The sequence below is a fragment of the Anolis carolinensis genome, chromosome 6 (genome assembly GCF_035594765.1).
Source record: "Anolis carolinensis isolate JA03-04 chromosome 6, rAnoCar3.1.pri, whole genome shotgun sequence".
Taxonomy (NCBI): Eukaryota; Metazoa; Chordata; class Lepidosauria; order Squamata; family Dactyloidae; genus Anolis; species Anolis carolinensis.
This window is the reverse complement of record NC_085846.1, coordinates 46087777-46107721: the sequence shown is the minus strand read 5'-3', so window position 1 is coordinate 46107721 and position 19945 is coordinate 46087777. Positions and strand designations below refer to the sequence as shown.

The 19945-nt window shown below is 40.6% G+C and overlaps 1 protein-coding gene across 11 annotated transcripts in view; it reads right to left on the bottom strand.

Annotated features, from left to right (window-relative positions):
* fhod3 (formin homology 2 domain containing 3) overlaps positions 1-19945 on the bottom strand; it is a 326788-nt gene that overhangs the window by 106079 nt on the left and 200764 nt on the right. For 8 of the 11 annotated variants that reach the window (XM_062984260.1, XM_062984262.1, XM_062984267.1 and 5 more), the window contains 6 exons: positions 15229-15340; positions 10357-10451; positions 6907-7050; positions 4784-5022; positions 3068-3163; positions 1840-2202 (listed from right to left, as the gene is read on the bottom strand). In XM_062984260.1, the coding sequence (XP_062840330.1) occupies positions 1840-2202; positions 3068-3163; positions 4784-5022; positions 6907-7050; positions 10357-10451; positions 15229-15340 (1049 nt within the window). The remainder of the gene's footprint in view (positions 1-1839; positions 2203-3067; positions 3164-4783; positions 5023-6906; positions 7051-10356; positions 10452-15228; positions 15341-19945) is intronic. The other 3 variants (XM_062984264.1, XM_062984265.1, XM_062984263.1) reach the window with 2 other exon arrangements.

Here is a 19945-nt window from a genome sequence, read left to right as displayed (position 1 = left end):
TTTGACTTATCCTCAAATTTGTGGCAAATTTTTAAAGTTTTTATAATTTTTTAAAAAATAATAACAAAAATCTGTTCCTGGTTTGAAAGTGTTATTTCCTGTTCCATTGGGTTGTCTTCACTTTGAAAGTCATTGTTCTACTTCAGAAACTTTGTTAAACTGGTGGACAGTGTCCCAGGAAACCATAATGTGCTATCATAGCACCATGTCCCTTGCACAAAGACAAAGTTTAGGCAGTGTAAAGTTTTGCCATGTTTCTATGACAGAACCAATTAGGAAATGACATTTATCACCCAGGAACAGAAATCATAGTACACCATCAAATCACTCCTGACAGATGGCCATCAGCCTCTGAATAAGGAAATCTGTTCCCGGTTTGAAAGTGTTATTTCCTGTTTTATTGGGTTTTCTGGGGCTGAGAGTGTATGACTTGCCCAAGATCACCCAGTGGGTTTTCATGTCTGAGTGGGGAATCAAGCCCCAATCGTAGTCCAACTCTCAAACCTCTACACTACACCATGTTGTCCCAAAAAGGGGGGCACTGTTTCTTCCTATGAGGCTTAGTCCTCTTCTACTCACGAGTAGCTTTCTTCCTATGAGGTTTAGCCTGCTTCCGATGTTACACTATGTCTTAAGAAAAAACCTAAGTCTTTTGTTTTTTTATGAATGCTCCCATGAGAAAATGTATAAGGATGTGGGTGAACTACAATTCCCAAAAGTCTTGGGTCAACCTTCCCAAAACTCCCCCAGAATTCACAGCTGCCCATGTTGGGTCTGTGTGCCAAGCTTGGTCCAGATCTGTCACTTTTTTAAAATCCCAGATTATATGGCAGTGGGGACTCATATAATCCAGTTTAAATCAGATAATCTGGGATAAGATCCTGGGATATAGGGCAGTGTAGTTCCAGCCTGAGGCCCTTTCCACACTGTCCCTATATCCCAGGATCTTATCCCAGATTATATGGAAGTGGGGACATATATTATCTTCTTCCTCTTCCTTCTCCTCCCAGAGGAGGTTTGCAAAGCTTTGGAGAACTTTGTACATAAGAGGGAGAGAAAGGGAAGCCAAGGGAAACTTCTTCTCCTTTTCCCTCTCCCCCTTCCTTCCTTCCTTCTTTCCTTTCTTCCTTCCCTCTTTCCTTTCTTGCCTCCTTGATTGGAGGCAGTGTGCTGCAAGATCCGGAGCAAGCCGATGCTGCTGAAGCCCGGGCAGAGAAGCTGCAAAGGGAGCTGGACATTGGAGAGGGCCCTCTGAGAGTAGGTAGTCGGCCTTCCACCCATTCCTTGCTCCTTGCTCCACGCTCCCTTCACGTTTTGAACACAGGGAGGCACACTCTTGCAAAATGCGCCCCTTCTCTTCTACGCACAGCTTTCCCTGCTTCCCTTTGCCCCTTTTGCCTTCTTTCCCTCCTTCTCCTCCAGGAGTGAAAACGCTCCAGGCTTGCTTTCTATGGGGCTCTTAAGCCCGATGCAGGAGATTGGTTGAAAACGCTTTCTCATATATTTGAAGGTATTCCGAAAGGTATTCCGAGGATGGGCTCCAATGCTTCGAATTGGAAGGTTAATTCCGAAGAGCCAAACCACCTTGGAATCCTGTTCAATTGTATTATGATTATTTTATTACGATTAACGAGGTCTCTGATATTTTTGCTCAACCCTACTGGTCAATATAATCCCAAATATTTATTCAACTGAGAATTTCAGAATCTTTTCAGACTTAAGTATATATATAAAATAGAAAGAGTCGGCATAATAATTAATATAAAATCCATCTTCATGAACACTCTAATGCAATTGTATTGAAGACTACATAATGAAACTTTTGAGAAGTTCCGCTACCTGTGTTCCCTCATCCCATCTGTTTCCTTTTCTTTCACAGTTGAAGGCTCTTCAAGATCATAGGAGAAAAGGTGAAAGGGACTATGTGGTACATAAGGCATTTTTTCAACCATTGGAGACACTTTTGGAGTAACTGAAGATGCATTTTGGATACAGTTGATGGACACAGATGAGGAAGCTGATGAAGGGAGAGTATAATGGTGTGAAGCAAATGAATCAGGTACAGAAGATGATGGACTCCTGGACGGACTTTGTTTCCTAAAGCTCACTGGCGGCCTCTCATCCTGAGACAGTACACTTGGGGTGACTGAAGACTCAGAATTTTGTGAACTGTATTTAATCGCCAGTAGTTCTTGAAGCTCACTAAATAGAAGAGGCAGGCAGGTGGGAAGGGAATAAGAAAAGGCAGAATAGGAAAGGGAAGAAAATTAAAATAAATGGCTTATGATGAAAGCAATTAAAATCTCTAGATCATATACATGCAAAACTTGCCTAAGAGACCAAAGAAGGTGGACTATAGTCTTGGGACTCCCTTCCCCATGGGATACATCCATGTACCTAGTTTCCATTGATACATCTGACATGTCCAAATGAGGTAAGTATCTTTGGAATTAAAGGGAATAGTTCAGGAAAAAAACTAAAGATGGAGTGGGAGAACCATGTTCCTGTTTAGGGTATATAAACATACTGATATCTCTCACTCCATTAAAATAGTACATTTTAGTAACATATATTACATTTATTTTGATTCCAAAAATGTTTAAAAATAAGGTGGTATCCTACAGTCCCTGGGAGGGGCCACAGGGTGCTGCTAGAGTTTCTGTGGAAGGGAAGAGGGAGGGGCACATGTTGAATTCCTCCCTATAGAGCTACCCCCCTGCTGTCAGTGCTCCAGTACCAATGATAATGTAGGTAAACATTAGATATTTTTGCATATGTTCAATATTTTAGCCTTATTTATAGTTAGGTCCAATGGAATCAACTAGACAGGTTAATCACGAACTTCTTAAGTCTCTTTGACTGAGGTGATTCTGTTTGAAGTCAAAATAAGGCTGGGTCTAAGCACGTACATATGAAGAAATTGGGCTTGTGTAGTCAAATTTTAGTAAACAGATTTCAGTGAAGAGCAAACATATATATTCTACACTGGTGTTGTTAGCTACTTAAATTAGTGTAATGTTCAGCTCAACAACTCTTGGAGACATTATACAGGGCACAGTCCTAATACCTGGCTTTGACCTGCCTAGTAGCCTCTTCCTCCCCCTCATCCTCTGTATTAGGCTCTGTGACTGGCTGTTCCTCTTCCTCTTCATACTCCTCCTCTCTAGGATCAACCAAGGGGAAGAGGCATGCAGATGGACAGAAAGACAGAATACAAGAAGAAATGAGATGAAGAAATATTTTTATGAAATAAAATGAAATCTAAACAGTAATGGGAGAGGGAAAGAAAGGGGACAGAAACAGTTAAAGCAACAAAGAAATGACTAGATATATATGCCAGTTAGCATGATGTCATTACATTATTAACTTCTAACACATTGCTCAGAATGCAAGGTTTCCCCCCCAGATCAAACAATATGCTTCCAATGCATTTTATGGTAGTTTACTATAGATTCTGTGTAGAATATATACGTAAACATTCTCTCTCTGTGTTATATGGCTCTCCTACAGGTTACAACTATTTAATGCTACTTTTATTTTCCTCGTTGAAGACGTGATGCAGTGGTCTTGTAAGTGCTTATTAATCCATTATGGTCGGATGGTTCTACATGCAGTAAGTGTTTAATTTTCCCCCTTTTCTGCAAACATTTCCCCTTTGGGAAAAGGGAAGTCCAGATGCATAAGAGGATGCAACCTTGAATAGTTGTGCAAAAAGAACTGGTTTTAGTTATTAAAGATTACAGATTTTTAATAAGTTATATCTGTCCAAAGAGGAGGCAGATAAGACAGTATAGATTGAGAGATAGTCCTGCGATAACAGTTCTGCAGGTATGTAGCATGGTGAACATTCTCTGTGTGATGTTTCTAGAATTATATTATTTTGATTTTATGCTACATTTGTTGACAGGGATTGTTGTTATAATTCTATGTGACCTTGTTTTATACTCATGTAATGTTTTTATCATTTTATGTACTATTACACCTTGAAGTATAAAGATTATTATTATTATTTTTTTAACACAAAGACATAATAAGACACAGTAAACAAGATATATATGCTGGATTATTATTATTATTATTCTGGATTAAATTGCTGAATTCAGGATAAGAGGGGCACACAAAATTGCTGCAAATTAGAGGATACTTTCTCCTAAAATCATGTTCTGTTAACTGCAAATCACTCCTATTAATTATGAATAGGTAAGATTCAGAGAAAGAGAGACAGTGCATATCTATGGAACATCTAAATTTTAGCATCATATTAAGACTTTCAGTGATATTACCACCAAGCAGAAATGTTGCATGTCATTTTGAGCTTAAGGAGAAGCATCTTTACATGAATTGATCTTGCGTAACATTCTCATTTCAAACTCTGAGGTGGGAAAAAGGCATTCATATCCTCATAACTGGCACCCAGAAAAGAAAACACCTTATTAGATGAATGCTGAGTGTAATGTTTTTAAATGTTTAATATGTATTAATTTTAATTCAATTCATTTTAAGCTTAATGTTTTGTATGTGTTTAAGGCATTGAATAATTGCCATATGTAAACCGCCTTGAGTCCCTTTCGGGGTAGAGAAAGGCGGGATATAAATAGGGTAAATAAATAATAATGAATAAATGCTATGGATTTATCCAAATTACAAATTAAAAAATTGCCCTTTTAAGCAGAGTAAGGCAGAAAGTAAGGCAGATGTATTATCAATCTGTTACATGCAAAGAATAAAACAAAAAGTATAAAGTAGTGAGACGCAAGGAAGATCTCCCATTTCTTGTACTCACTTTTCACTGAGATCTTCAGTGCCCTGCCCATAGCTACTCATAAAGTTGGGGCTTGCCTGAGTGCAAGGGCTAGCAGGGGCCGATAAAGTGCTTTTGGCACTCTGGGCAGAATGCCTGCGGCTCCTCCGACGTTCCAGCCACCTTTGCTCATTACAGCCGAGACTGGTCCTTCTTCGGTCTTTGCGGCCACTAGGAGGAGCCTCACCATTGTCATCCCCATCCTCGTGCCGCAGTGTCATCTGAAAATGAAGTGGAATGATGTGATCACAGCACCTAATGCTTTCCATTTCCAACATAGAACCAAGTATATGCCTTGTCTAACTTGCTATGGCATCTGGGGTTATCTATTTGTTCCCATTCTCAACTATGTATCACTCTCCACTTCTAAAGTTTTCTACATCTACTTAGTACTCAGTCTGCTCCTATGTAGATTATCAATATAAAAGACGTGTTGCCTCTTCCTGGAATTAGTCAAGTCGGTTTGTGGTATTAGAAATTGAAACAGAGGTTGGCTGAATCTATGGTGGATGTGTAAATTTGCTAGAATGAAAACTTGCCATGACTGAAAACTGCCATTACCAGTGGCTCTCCATTTTCAAATGAAAAAAGATGGCTAGAGCTCAGTGATCAAATCTTAATCAAAGTGTTAAAGCAGAAAATAGAAATACAGAGTAATATGGCAAACTTTAAATCCGCAACATTGGAGATTAAATTTAAGATTAAAAATATTCTGAAGCCAAATTATGAATACTACTATTGGTTGGAAGAAACCATGCCCTCCTATGTCAATTGAGGAAGTGGGTGAGCTCTTGGCTTTGGTGAGAACTTTAAAAGAGCTATCCACAGTGCTGAAACTATTTTGAGAGGTACCACCTGAAAGGGGCAGAATAGAAGTGCACTGTGGCCCATCTGTAGTGGCAGAAAATGTCTTCCTGGTAATACAGATTCCCTCACAAAGGATTTAACAGTCTACTGTTGCTCACATTTCCTAACTTCTTACAAAGACCTCTCTTTTCAAGGACAGCAAAATCCTAGGAATTCTTCACACATAGGAGAAAACTGAATTGAGTCCACAAGAAAGAGTAAATGTAGCCAAAGTTACTATTTCCCAGAGGAACTGAGAAGGCAGTTACACTGGTGGCTGTCATGAAGACTAAGTACTTCTTTATTAAACTTTAGATACAATACAGGCTCTGTATCAATGGGGGATATGTCACTGAACTTGGAGTGGAAACAGAAAATCGTAGATAGCAAATCCTACTAAAATGAACTACCGGTGTGTCTTCTGGAAATTACCACAGTCACCTGGACTGTGCTCCATGATAACCTCTGGTGAAAGCATACTGAAGAATCACCTGGAGGACTTAATAAATTCCTAGAGAGAACATGCTAGTAAGTAAAACCGCAGATACTGGTCTTACGGGTACTGTACACTAAAACTGTATAAAACACATACAAAAAGGAAAACTACCAATATAATAAAAGAGGGCATGCTACAAGCATACAGCAACTTACTATAACACAAACTACTACAACAGCATCTAAAGTATTATTACACAATCTAAAAATTATTTACAGTTATCTTTTCTGTTGCTATACTCATATATCGCAACATCCAACCTCTTTCTCTATAAAGCATACATTACATTTCTGTTTAGTAACTTATAGAAATAATAAAATCCAATAATAATCAATTCACCTTTTTTCCATCAAGATTTATTGGGTCTTTCAATCTTTTTTAAAAATAAAAAATATTTTTCTCCTAATCTGGGTAGGTAGTTAGTCCATTTCTATTAAATCACACATTTTCAGTAGCCATTTTTCCTTAGAAGAAGAGTGTTCTTATATCTTTGGGCAAGTAGTAATCTTGCTGCTGTAATTATGTACTGAAATATTTTCTCATAACATCTTTCTAGTTGTTTATCCATGTATCTCAGGAGAAACAGTTTAGGTTTGAACTGAATACCACAAAGTCCATTTTACTATTAACCTGAAAGTATCACTTGACTTAGTGTCTGTACTATAACTAGATGTCTGACTTTGCAAATAAAAATAAATAAGTTAATAATATCCTGGATACAGTCCCTTTATATATCCAGTATTCTAAGGCTGTGCAAGGTTACCTCATAAATGTTGAATTGTTCTACTAAGTCCAAGTCTGCTCCTTTCTTGTTCAAGTGTCTCTGGGAAATAGCTTCCATCCCCAGTTCCTCTAGACAGTCAACTACATCATAGAAAGCATCCTGGTCTGGTAAGCCAGACAACATCTGAAAGTCAAAAGGCAAAGTATGTCATTTTTTTCTTTTGAAAAACACGAAAATTACACTGCCAGACATTTGTTAGTGTTGATCTGCAGGTCAAAGTCAGTCAGGTAAGATTTCAATATGGTGTGATGGAAAATGTAATACATTCTTGGACACAATAAGTAACAGGTGGACACAATAAACAATATTTCAAGGATATTTTCCTAGGAAGTAAATGCCACTAATTGATGATGATATTTCCTCTGCCTTGTATCTTTACTTTTTGATTAAGATTGAGAGATAGTTGAAGTTTTCCTGTCTGCACTTAGCCACTGCACTGAATTGAAAGAGTGAATAAAAGGATACAAAGCACATGAGCAAAAAACAAAAAAAAAAACAAAAAACAAAAAACAAAATAGAAAAGAAAAGAAAAGAAAAGAAAAAAAATAGAATAGAAAAGGAAAAAAGATTGTGAAATGAAATAAAAAAACTCTTCCTAAACTGGGATCTCTCTATGGCTTTGGGGAGAATATTGACAGTTCAACCCAAAGAGAAAAAAGAACATTTGCTATATTCAAGCCATTAAAAAAAACACAAAACCCTTTTGTATAATGCTACAGTAATATTACTAACCCCCTTTCTTTGATTTTTGAGTGACTGTAACCATCACATTGCAATCCACATCATTCTGGCTCCTAGGCTGGCCACTACGGTATGTCCTGTGCCATTGACTATTAGATATTAAATGTGAGAGAACATTTAACAATTTTACAAGAAAGTGTATTCTGGTGAGCAACGGAGAAGTTACACTGAGAAATGATTTGTGAATACAATCTGAAATGAAACAAGTGTGATCCTATCTGATGTTTATGTTGTATATTTAATACTTACTGGAAACAAAAAAAAACATTTTAAAAATTGGTAAGGAGAGCATGAGGACCCTGGGATCACTTTGCTCAACTCAATGAATGTAAAACGTCTTAAACTACTATATTTGCTGGGCTAATATTTCAAATATATCTGCAGCTGTTTCTGTGCTCACTGTTTTTGTACTAAAAAGGTACCACTGCATAACATTTAACTGTGAATATTTTAGTGATGTTTGTATTTAATTCTGTTTTAATTTTGCATATTTATATATTTTAAATTGTATACTCATGCTTTTATGTCAAGCCACTTTGAGTCCCCTTTGGGGAGATAAAGTGGGATATATATATATATATATATATATATTCCAAAATACAATTTTATTCATATCCACATACATTGATCAAGAAGTGGCAGCCACCAGACCAAGCCATTTGGATATGGGTCACCTATTTCATCTTTTTATTGGACCACATGAACATACAAAGAAGGTCTCCCAACATTAACTATATTCTTCCTCGAGTCTTCTACTCACAACACAGAAAGCTTTTAAACAAGGATATATGACATTGTAGGTTTATTTGTCTGTACTTAGTTTTTATTTACAAAATTAATACAAAACTTACATACAGACATGCAAACTAACAAAAATAAAGTTAAAAATACTTTTTCTAGAATAAAAGAGAATATATGACTACTACATTCAAAGTGTCAGAAAACATTAACTACATACAATCTACATTATCTAAGCCTGTGGTTCCCAATCTTTTTTCGACTAGAGGCCACTTGAGCAGGGATCATTATCCAATACTAGTACCAAAAGGGTTACGAATCTGTTTTTGGCCAATTTTAGATTCGGTTTGGTTATTTGGGGTGCTGATTCAGAAAATTCTATTGGATAGACCACACCATCTCTAGTTTCTGATACAGAACATATGCCACCCAGTAGTCGCCATCTGCTAGCCCACAGAAAACCATATTTAATAATCTAGAGCTGATGTGGTTTATCCAATGCAATTTTCTGAATCAGCATCCCAAATAACCCCAGGAACAGGCCTAAAAACAAAGACACCAAGATTTTTTTTTTTTGGGTTGGGCTGTGTTATTATTTGTAGTAGTAACGGTGAAGCCGTGGACCATATTTTAGTTCTTGCAGACTACTGGTGGTTCACAGACCACATATTGGGAACCACTGATCTAATCAAAAGGTTTTACATTTTCTGTCTGATTATTATAATATCTCAATATGCTACACCCATTATATGAAAAAGAACCATCGGACTAGAAGGACTAGAAGAACATTCTTCTAGTCCTTCTGATGGAGTTCTGACCTCATCTTTGCTAGAACAACACATTGAATGGGCCCAGTATTTCTTAAAGTTGGTTAGAGATCTCCTTGGTTAACATAGAAAGTGTATCCATTTTTACAAGTTCATGTATTTTCAGAAGCAAATTATCTTATGTTGCAATCATATGTTGGAGTCTTTCCATCTTTGAGCATAGATAATTCTTGCTACTGTTGTCATGTATAGCAATAACCTTCCACATTTTCTATCGAGTTGATCATCTAACATCCCAAGGACATGGAATTCAGCTTTCATTTCAAATTTAACTTTAATGATTTCTTGTAAAATCATCCGTGTTTGTGCCTTGTAATTTTGGGCTCTTTTACATGACCACCACATGTGGTAAAAGATGCCCACCTTTTTCCCATATTACACAGACCCCAAGAGGATTCACGCCCTTGCACCTCAGCTAATATTCACTCAGCAAATTCTCCTATACTACAGTTGTTGGAAAGAGGAGTATTTAATATCTACAGAATAAGGGAGAGTTAAGCACTACACTATGTGCAGGGTGCTACAATATGTAAGAGATAAGTTAATGTGTGTGCATCACCTGCAAAATAAGATGCATGAAGCTAATTGGTTGAGCCATATCTGGAGAGCTGTTAAGCCTGGGAGACTTTGATACTGTTGCAATTTTGTTTAGACTTGAGCCAAGCAGGTGCAGAGTGACGGTGAGAAGAGAGAAGCAGAGAGAGACACACAGAGTTTGAAGTGTGCTCTTGCTTCATGAACTGCTGGAAGGAATTTATCCACATGGACAAAGGAAAGACTATTTTAAATCTCTCATAAAAGGACATTATGTGAGCTGGTGCAACTGAACACATTGCACATATGTTGTTCTGGGTTTAAGAAGAATAAACCACTTGTTCTTTATTGCTCACTTGCATAGCACATAACTTCTATCTTTGGCAAAGCTGTGCTGGGACTACACATTTTGATTTTCATTACGTCACACATGGAAATAACTGTAATTTGTTATTATTATAAACATTTTGTCATATTTCATGTAAATATTAAAGGAAACAATTCCATTTGGTCTGAAATATTAATGTCATCAGTAACAGAAAATGGTGTTCTATATATCGGAACACATAAACTCAAAACAAAAACAAACCTTGTTCACTAAAGTCATTGTATAAACTAGAAGTTCAGTGTCAACTCCATCCTTTTCCTCTAAAATCTCCATGATGTTGGACCATGGCTTAAGGTCTGTAAGAAAAAGAAAACTCTTTAGGAAAGTGTATCAACCCTATTGCATAGAGTTCAAAACTTTTCGACAGATACAAAATAAGCAGTTATTTGCAGAAGGCAAAAATAAAACAAAACAACCCCCCCCCCCCCACAGAGCAAACAGGTGCTTTGGCATACCATAATTTACCGTGTAAGTCACGAGTACATAATAGTTGGGATTCCAAAATTGGTTTCCTGCTTTTCCTTGCTTGTCACTTAAGAGCAGGGGCGGCTCAAGCGGTAAGCAAACTACGCATCTGCGGAAGGCGCCATCCTCTAGGGGGCACAGTTGAGGTGCATTCAGGCGCCCAGACTCCAGCTGCAAAAAGAGGGAGGGAAATGCCGCTTCTCTCCTTCCCAAAGCGCCGGCCCGTTTCCTTCTTGCAAGGAATGAGCCCAACACTTTGGGGAGGAGAGAAATGCCGCTTCTTCCCCCCCCCCCCAAAGCGCCGGCCCACTTCCTTATTGCAAGGAAGGAGGCCAGCGGTTTGGGGAGGAGAAAAACGCCGCTTCTCTCCTCCCCAAAGCGCTAGCCCGCTTCCTTCTTGCAAGGAAGGAGCCCAGCGCTTTTCGGGAGGGAGAGAAATAGCGAGTGATTGGTTTGGGGGGGGGGGGGGGTTGCACCAAAAATACTTCTTGCTTACACTTGAAAAATTACCTAGGGCCGGCTCTGCTTAAGAGCCAGTTGGGTCTGGAGCTCTCCCTTCTCTCTTATGCTTTCTTGGATGTAAGACAGTTTTAAAAGAAATACAAAAGGAGCTGGTTGGGTTTTCTTCCTCCTCCTTCCTCAGAGGTAAGAGAAGGAAAGCCTCAGACCCACGTGACTCTGGTTTGTATTTCAGGCACATTTTTTCTTTGCATAATGGTCACACCCACTTTTTTTGAAAAAAAAAAGAGGTAAAATGCAACTAGTATATTTCACCACATAATAGGGGGGTAAAACTATTATGTGGTGAAAAAATATACCCCGTAGCTGCAAAGAGGTCAGATGCACAGGGGCCTGAAACTTCATTTCCCCATATGCCTCCCTCTCTCCCTTAGAGCAGTGTTTCTCAACCTAGGGGTCGGACACATGAGGGGGTCGCGAGGGGGGTGTCATAGGAGTCACCAAAGGCCATCAGAAAACACATATTTATGATGGTCTTAGGAACCCCTTTGGCAGAAACGGCTGAAGATCTCTCCGCCTGTCCTTTTCTTCCTTTTTGGAAACAGATGGCAAATCTCTCCTCCTGCTGTGTTTGGCTGGTCTCTCTGCTGGCCTCTCAGCCAAGTGGAGGGCCATTTCTGAGACTCCAAGTGAGGAGGGGAGAGCAGGAGTGCTTGGAGCATGACAGTGTGGTGCACATTCGCAAGCGAGTAAGAGTGTGTGAGGCTGGAGGCTCGTGCCAGTGATTCCCTTCAAGGCAGGAGGAAAGCGCCCACATGATATGGAGCTGAAAGTGGCCCAGCAGCATCAGGAGGAGCAGCAGCAGAAGCAGCTTAGGTAATTTCCTTTTGTTTTGTTTTTTAATTAATGCTCCTGTTAGGAAATGCATTAGGATGTGGGTGAACTACAACTCCCAAAATCATGGGCCAATCCTCCCCAAATCCCACCATTATCCATAGTTTGCCATGTTGGGTCTGTGTGCCAAGTTTGGTTCAGATGCATCATCAGTGGGGTCACAGGATCTTCTGGATGCAGGGAGAACTACAATTACCATCATGCTGGGTCAGTCCCCTGAAAACTCCACCAGTATTCAACGTTGGTCATATTGTGTATTTGTGCCAAGTTTGGTCCAGATCAATCAGTTGGGTGCACATTGCTCTGTCAATGTGGGTGAACTATAACTCCCAACCGCTGTGGTCAGTCCCCTTGAAACTCCACCAGTATTCAAAGTTTGACATGTTGGGTATGTGTGGCAAGTTTACTAGTACCATCACCAGTTTGTTACAGAGTGCACTCTCAGTGTTGGTGAATTACAAAAACAGCCCTCCCAACCCCATTGGTATTCAATGTTGGCCATGTAGGTAGTGTGCCAAGTTTGGTGCAGATCCATTGTGGGATGGGTTCAGAATGCCTTTTAATTGTAGGTTAATTGCGCTCCATGCAGTCATGCTGGCCACATGACCTTGGAGGTGTCTATGGACAACGCCGGCTCTTCGGCTTAGAGATGGAGATGAGCACCAACCCCAAGAGTCAGACATGACTGGACTTAACGTCAGGGGAAACCTTTACCTTTATTTAATTATAAATACCAGCAACTTCAACTCCCACCCAACCCCACCAGTATTCAAATTTGGGTGTATGGGGTATTTGTGCCAAATTTGGTCCAGTGGATGATAATACATCCTGCATATCAGATATTTATATTACGATTCATAGTAGTAGCAAAATACCTTCCTGCTTTTTTAATGAGCGGTACCTATTTATCTAATCACATTTTTTGTATTCGAACAGCTAGGTGAACGGAAGCTGGGCTAAAGGCCAGAAGCTCACTGTGATCTGGCTTTGAACTGGCAGCCTTTCGATTGACAAGATTGACTACAGCTGGTGTTTAACCTGCTGTGCTAAAGCCGGCCCTGCAGCTGTTCCACACACAAAATAGCCTGAGAGGAACTAATGAAGATAATTCTACACACTGAAACTAGGGATTTATCCTGCAAAATACAAGCAAGTGGGGAATTTGCCACATATTTTGCAGATATAGTTTCACATATATACATTTTAGCCTATTAGAAAAATTAGCCCTTGGTCAAAAGTCTCTGCTTTGCCTACCATGAATTAGGCTGTTTTATTTTGGTTGAATAGTTTTTGGAGAATGAGAAACGACTTTAGGCCTTCCACTACCTTCTTCACATTCCCTTCCTTTGGATCCAAGCCCTACATGGTTTAGGTCCAGGTTACCTAAAGGTTTGCCTTCTCCTGTAGAATTCTCCCTACACACTTTGGTCCTCTGAGGGGCAGTTACTCCAACTAGCCAAAACCCAATTGACAACCAAAGGACCTTTTCATTGGCCACTCCATGACTGTGGAACAACCTGGCAGTAGAACTCCAACAGCTGTATCAGCTGTTGGAATTGAAGATACAAGTGAAGACCTATCTCTTCCAGCAGGTCTATCCAGACAGTTTTAATGGTGAATTTTGAACTCTACTGTATGCCTGGTTTTTGTTTTGTGTATTTCGATACTATACTATGGAGGTATGTTTTAATATGGAGGTATGTTTTAATATGTTTTAATATTATATGGAGCATTTTAAAACGATTATGTTTTAGTAATGCTGTAACCTGCCTTGAGCTGTGAGGAGAGGCAGGCAAGAAATAATAATAATAATAATAATAATAATAATAATAATAATAATAATAATAATAATAATAATAATTAGATAGTTGCCAGGCACTGATCAGTAACATGGATGGGAACAATACCAGCAAAACCAGCTCTGTTGAGAGGTGCTTGGACTATGGCATCAAGAAAGTTTGTGACTTGCAAAACATTTGGTCAGGATGAAAAGATCCACCCAGAGGCGGTCCAACCGGCAGGCGAGGGAAGCATTTGCCTGTGGCGCCATCGTCCCGGGGGCGCACTCGAGCCCTCTGGGAGGATGGCACCACCCTCCGTCTCCTCCTTCTGGCCTGAAGGAGAAGGCCCATCCAGGCCTGAAGGAGAAGGCCCATCCAGGCCACAGTGGGAAGGCAGATGGTGCTCCGGCTTTGCCAAGGTTCCCTCCCCTCATTCAGCTGCGAGCCCTTCTCTTGCCTCTACCTGCCTCTCCTTCCAATTTGCCAATCTAGTCCTCAATCAGGTCGCTGCGAAACCATGCCAAACACTGCAAGTTGGGATTTGAAGTCCCCTGGTCCTTGCGGGCTCCACTTGCCCAAGGCATGGCAGAGAAGAAGGCATCCCTGGGGTTTGACGTGCCTGGCAGACAAATGCACCTTGAGGGCTCCCTAATCCCTGATGGATGGAGCAGCATCTTTGTGGTTCTGGTTGACCTAAGCGCCGAGACTACATTTCCCAGCCTGACGCAGGAACACGACTAACCCTGCAGGTTGCTCTCAGTTGCAGAGGAGCCAAAGAGAAAACAGTGGAGGGAGAAGGAAGGAAAGGAAAGAAAGAGAGAAAGAAAGCGAGAAGGAAGGGGGTGGGGAGGACAAAAGGAGGCTCAGCAGGCAGCATCTCTGGGCAGGCGAAGGATGCATGCGCTAAGCGAGCTCTGAGAGAATGGCTGTGGAAGGTAAGGGCTGCCTCCTTGTCTTTTCCCTTTCACAGGAGCCTCCACCCCTGGCCAACCTCCTGCTCCTGCGCCCACAGGACCTGAGCTAGCAAGGCCCTGCCTCCTGCAGTGCGGGGGTGCCAAATTCATTTTGCCTACTAAGGCAAAATACCTATGGACGGTTCTGGATCCACCAATAACTGTTGCATGGAAAGTCCAGAGAGTGAGTGGTTTTTTGCACAAGGCTAGTCAGAGGCACTGTGAATTGCACAGTACACACCACAATTAGACTTTGTTAGGCTGCATTGCCCCACTGTGCCCTAAGTTTCCAAACTGGTTAGTATAACATACATACCACACAATAGGCTTTGTAGTTGCTGTTTCATAGTCTTAATAATTTTCAGCAACATTATGTAACCTTTGAAATCATGCTCTTATTTTGGGGTGCACATATACAAAGGAGGTTGGCTTCTGCAGTAGGTCTGGGGTATCAAAATGACAAAGTTCAGTTTTTCTTTTCTTCCAAACAACTGAAGCTAGATATCGTAATAGCTACTCACCCCTCTTTCCATCTACTGTGGACACTGCGTGAATGAGAAATTGAGCATTGGATTCAGTGTACTCCACAAAAACAAGGAGAAGCTTCAGTGCTGTCTTTACAACGAGGCGAAACTGCAAGGAAAAAGAGAGGTTGTCAGTCACCACATTTGTTACATTTGCAAATATTTTCATTGCAATGCAGGCTGGACCCATGTTACAGTTATTTCAATATTGATAAATCTATAGAAATAAAAATGTAAATGTCTATTTGTTCAGAACCTCACATCTCCAAAATACTTCACCAATTGCTTTGAAATTTTGACACAACGTAGCAATAGAACAAGTACATGTTTTTATGTTTTCACACACACACACACACACACACACACACACACACACACACACACACACACATATATATATATAAATATGTCACAGCTGTGACAGGTAAAAATATGCTTTTCTTCAAAAACAGTGCCATATGCTAGACGTCCAAACAACACACGCTATATTATACATTTGACTATTCTATTCCAATCTTCCCGAATACATTGCTATATTGAATTCTCATAGATTTTGATTTAGTTTCATTTTGATTTAATTGTGTTGGAATTCTCCACTGCCTGGAATATCAGTATGCCAAGAGAAAACACTATAGAACTGATGAAGTTTGACACCACTTTCACAATCCAGGCTCAAGGCTGTGGGATTGTGGGAGTTGCAGTTTTTTGCAGCACTCTCTGGCAAAAATGGCTAAAGACTTTGATGAACTACAACAGCTCCCATGACTTCATGCCTTTGAGTTGTGTTGGTGTCAAGGCTGCGCCCCTTCTCCAGGAGGAAAGCCAACGGAGGCGGCAGCAGTGACTCATCTGCTCTCCACTTGGGGCTCTCCAGGGAGCTGCGATGACAACAGGGAATGGCTGGCGGTGGTGGCTCCCAGGACCAGAAGGATCCTGGCCAAGGGCCTCATGGTGGAGCAGCAGCGAAGGAAGGGCCATGGGGAGGCACAAGGGGCAGACAAGTAGGAACTAAAAGCAGCAGGCAGCGGGGGCTAGTGGCACAGAAAGGGCGGGGACTCTTGGCATTCCAAGCTGCACCCTGCCCCTCCCATCAGTCTTACAGGGCCAGAGCCCCAGGAGCCAGGACTTCCTTTACTGGGGCTCCAACTTGTTTGGACTCCAACTCCCTGAATTCAATCGCACTGGTTTCAGGGAAATGACATCCAAAAAATAACAGGAGGTGTCTCAAAGGTTGAATCCCACATACAGAATTTATTTATTTATTTATATTCCGCTTTATCTCTTCCTCTGAGCCCTTCCACCCAGCCATATAACCTGACATATCAAGGCAGATAATCCACAATATCTGCTTTGAACTGGATTATCTGAGTCCACGCTATCATATAATCCAGTTCAATGTGGATTTTATACAGCTGTGTGGAAGAGGCCCCAGATTATCAAGGCAGAAAATCCCACATTATCTGCTTTGACCTGGGTTATCTCTGTCCACACTGCCATATATCTAAGTTCAAAGCAGACATTGTAGGTTTTTCAGCCTTGACATTCTGAGTTATATGGCTGTGTGAAAGGGCCCAGAGTCCACACTGTCATATAATTCAAAGCAGATAATGTGGGATTTTATTCAGCTGTGTGGAAGGGGCCTCAAAGCAGCTCACAATCAAAAATATTATGACTTAAAATCTTCTCATTAATATACAAATATAACTTTCTTTGTTCAAAATCTTCAATCTCCCAAAGTTCTTCAACAATAGCTTTGAAAATTGGACACAATGTGGCACTCGAAATGGCACAAATTCTCATGTTTTTATATACCTACTATTATATAGATGTCACACCTGTGACAGGTAAAAATATGCTTTTAGTAAAAACAACACCATCTCCTGGACATCAAAGCAACACACGCTATACTACATAATTTACGCTCAGGCCCAATCTTTAGAATTCTGCAGTTCAGATCTACACACGGATTGCTCCTCACATGGGACAATTATATGTTGTGTGTTCCAGAGTCGCCAAACCAGACATACTCGATATCTGCACAGACAATGGAGCAAAAAAAATATTGTATACCCACAAGCATTATGAATTTACATATATTAGAAACCAGCTCTTTCTCTTTTCCATCTTTTCCATTTAACCAGGCTGGGCCACAGCAACTTGTGGCTGGGTACAGCTAGTCCAAAATACAATAAATAGCAATTAGGGTTTTAAAGCAATTGCAAGTAGGGTGTAAGATATGACTATGTGAATTTGCCTTAAACAAGATTGACATCTGATCAATCTAGTCCAAATTAAATGCCTTTCCTATAATGCTACTGAACCCTTTAATTGTAGACACCATTAACTGAACATGAGGTTTTGTATATACAAAGTGTGTATTGTACTAATCACTACCTACCCTGGAAAACACTTGGATCTTCCTTATACTGAGGCATCTACTTCAGTATTGTCCACTCAGGTCAACAGCAGCTATGCAAAGTTAGCAGCAGAGCAATTAACATACTTTCTCATCTTACTTAAGAGCCTAAAAGTACATTTCTATGGGTAGACAAATGATTTAACATAATACTTTCTGTTTTAACTATGTATTCTGCCACTAAACTGAAATCTTGCTTCCTAATAATCTTGTAAACCAAGGCCAGATTTCTTCAATCTGGTAACCGCCAAATGATTTAGACTCCCATCATCCTTGATAAGCCTTGGTGGAAATCCAGTTCAATAAAATGGAAAATAGTGGTCTGAGCAATATACTTAAAAAAATGACATCACTGCCTACAGAGTAGGGATGCACTTGCATCATCATCACCATCACCCCACTTTTTTCTAGATAATAGAATTCAAGCCAGCTAACAACATATTTAAAACAATGCAAATTAAAAACAATGTACAAACATTTTATTCCCCAGTAAATTGGGCTTGATATCCCATCTCCCTATTCAGTCAATGGATAAAGTGTAATGAACAGTGAGGGGGGACCTGAAGGAGATGCCGCAAGTCATTTAATTCAGTTATATCCTGTCTTTTTCTCAATAATGAGATTCAAGGTGGCTGACAAGATAGTTAAAATAACATAGATGAAAAACAATACAAAAGAATGAATAAAAGTATAAATATAAGATCTGAAACAAATATGAAATAAAAATATGAAAAATACTAAAATTAATTAAGAGACTGCATATAGACCTTAAAAACAGCAGCACACACTATTAAAAGCCCAATCCTAGTCAGTTTGGAAAGGTCTGACGCACAAAAATGCTTTAATCTCCTGACAGAAGGAAAATAAAAATAGGGTCATTCGGCCTCTCTAGGTAGGCAGTTCCAATGTCTGGAAACAGCCACTGAATCATAGAATCATAGAATAGTAGAGTTGGAAGAGACCACATGGGCCATCTAGTCCAACCCCCTGCTAAGAAGCAGGAAATCGCATTCAAAGCACCCCCGACAGATGGCCATCCAGCCTCTGCTTAAAAGCCTCCAAGGAAGGAGCCTCCACCACGGCCCCGGGGAGAGAGTTCCACTGTCGAACAGCTCTCACAGTGAGGAAGTTCTTCCTGATGTTCAGGTGGAATCTCCTTTCCTGTAGTTTGAAGCCATTGTTCCGTGTCCTAGTCTGCAGGGCAGCAGAAAACAAGCTTGCTCCCTCTTCCCTATGACTTCCCTTCACATATTTGTACATGGCTATCATGTCTCCTCTCAGCCTTCTCTTCTGCAGGCTAAACATGCCCAGCTCTTTAAGCCGCTCCTCATAGGGCTTGTTCTCCAGACCCTTAATCATTTTAGTCGCCCTCCTCTGGACGCTTTCCAGCTTGTCAACATCTCCCTTCAACTGTGGTGCCCAAAATTGGACACAGTATTCCAGGTGTGGTCTGACCAAGGCAGAGTAGAAGGGGAGCATAACTTCCCTGGATCTAGACGCTATTCCCCTATTGATGCAGGCCAGAATCCCATTGGCTTTTTTAGCAGCTGCATCACATTGTTGGCTCATGTTTAACTTGTTGTCCACGAGGACTCCAAGGTCTTTTTCGCACACACTGCTGTCAAGCCAGGCGTCCCCCATTCTGTATCTTTGATTTCCATTTTTTCTGCCGAAGTGAAGTTACTTGCATTTGTCCCTGTTGAACTTCATTTTGTTAGTTTTGGCCCATCTCTCTAGTCTGTCAAGATCGTTTTGAATTCTGCTCCTGTCTTCTGGAGTGTTAGCTATCCCTCCCAGTTTTGTGTCGTCTGCAAACTTGATGATCGTGCCTTCTAACCCTTCGTCTAAGTCGTTAATAAAGATGTTGAACAGAACCGGGCCCAGGACGGAGCCCTGCGGCACTCCACTTGTCACTTCTTTCCATGATGAAGACGACGCATTGGTGAGCACCCTTTGGGTTCGTTCGCTTAGCCAATTACAGATCCACCTAATCGTAGTTTTGTCTAGCCCACATTTTACTAGTTTGTTTGCCAGAAGGTCGTGGGGGACTTTGTCGAAGGCCTTACTGAAATCCAGGTACGCTACATCCACAGCATTCCCTGTATCGACCCAACTCGTAACTCTATCGAAAAAAGAGATCAGATTAGTCTGGCATGACTTGTTTTTGGTAAATCCGTGTTGACTATTAGCAATGACCGCATTTGTTTCTAAGTGTTCGCAGACCACTTCCTTAATGATCTTTTCCAGAATTTTGCCTGGTATTGATGTGAGGCTGACCGGACGGTAATTGTTTGGGTT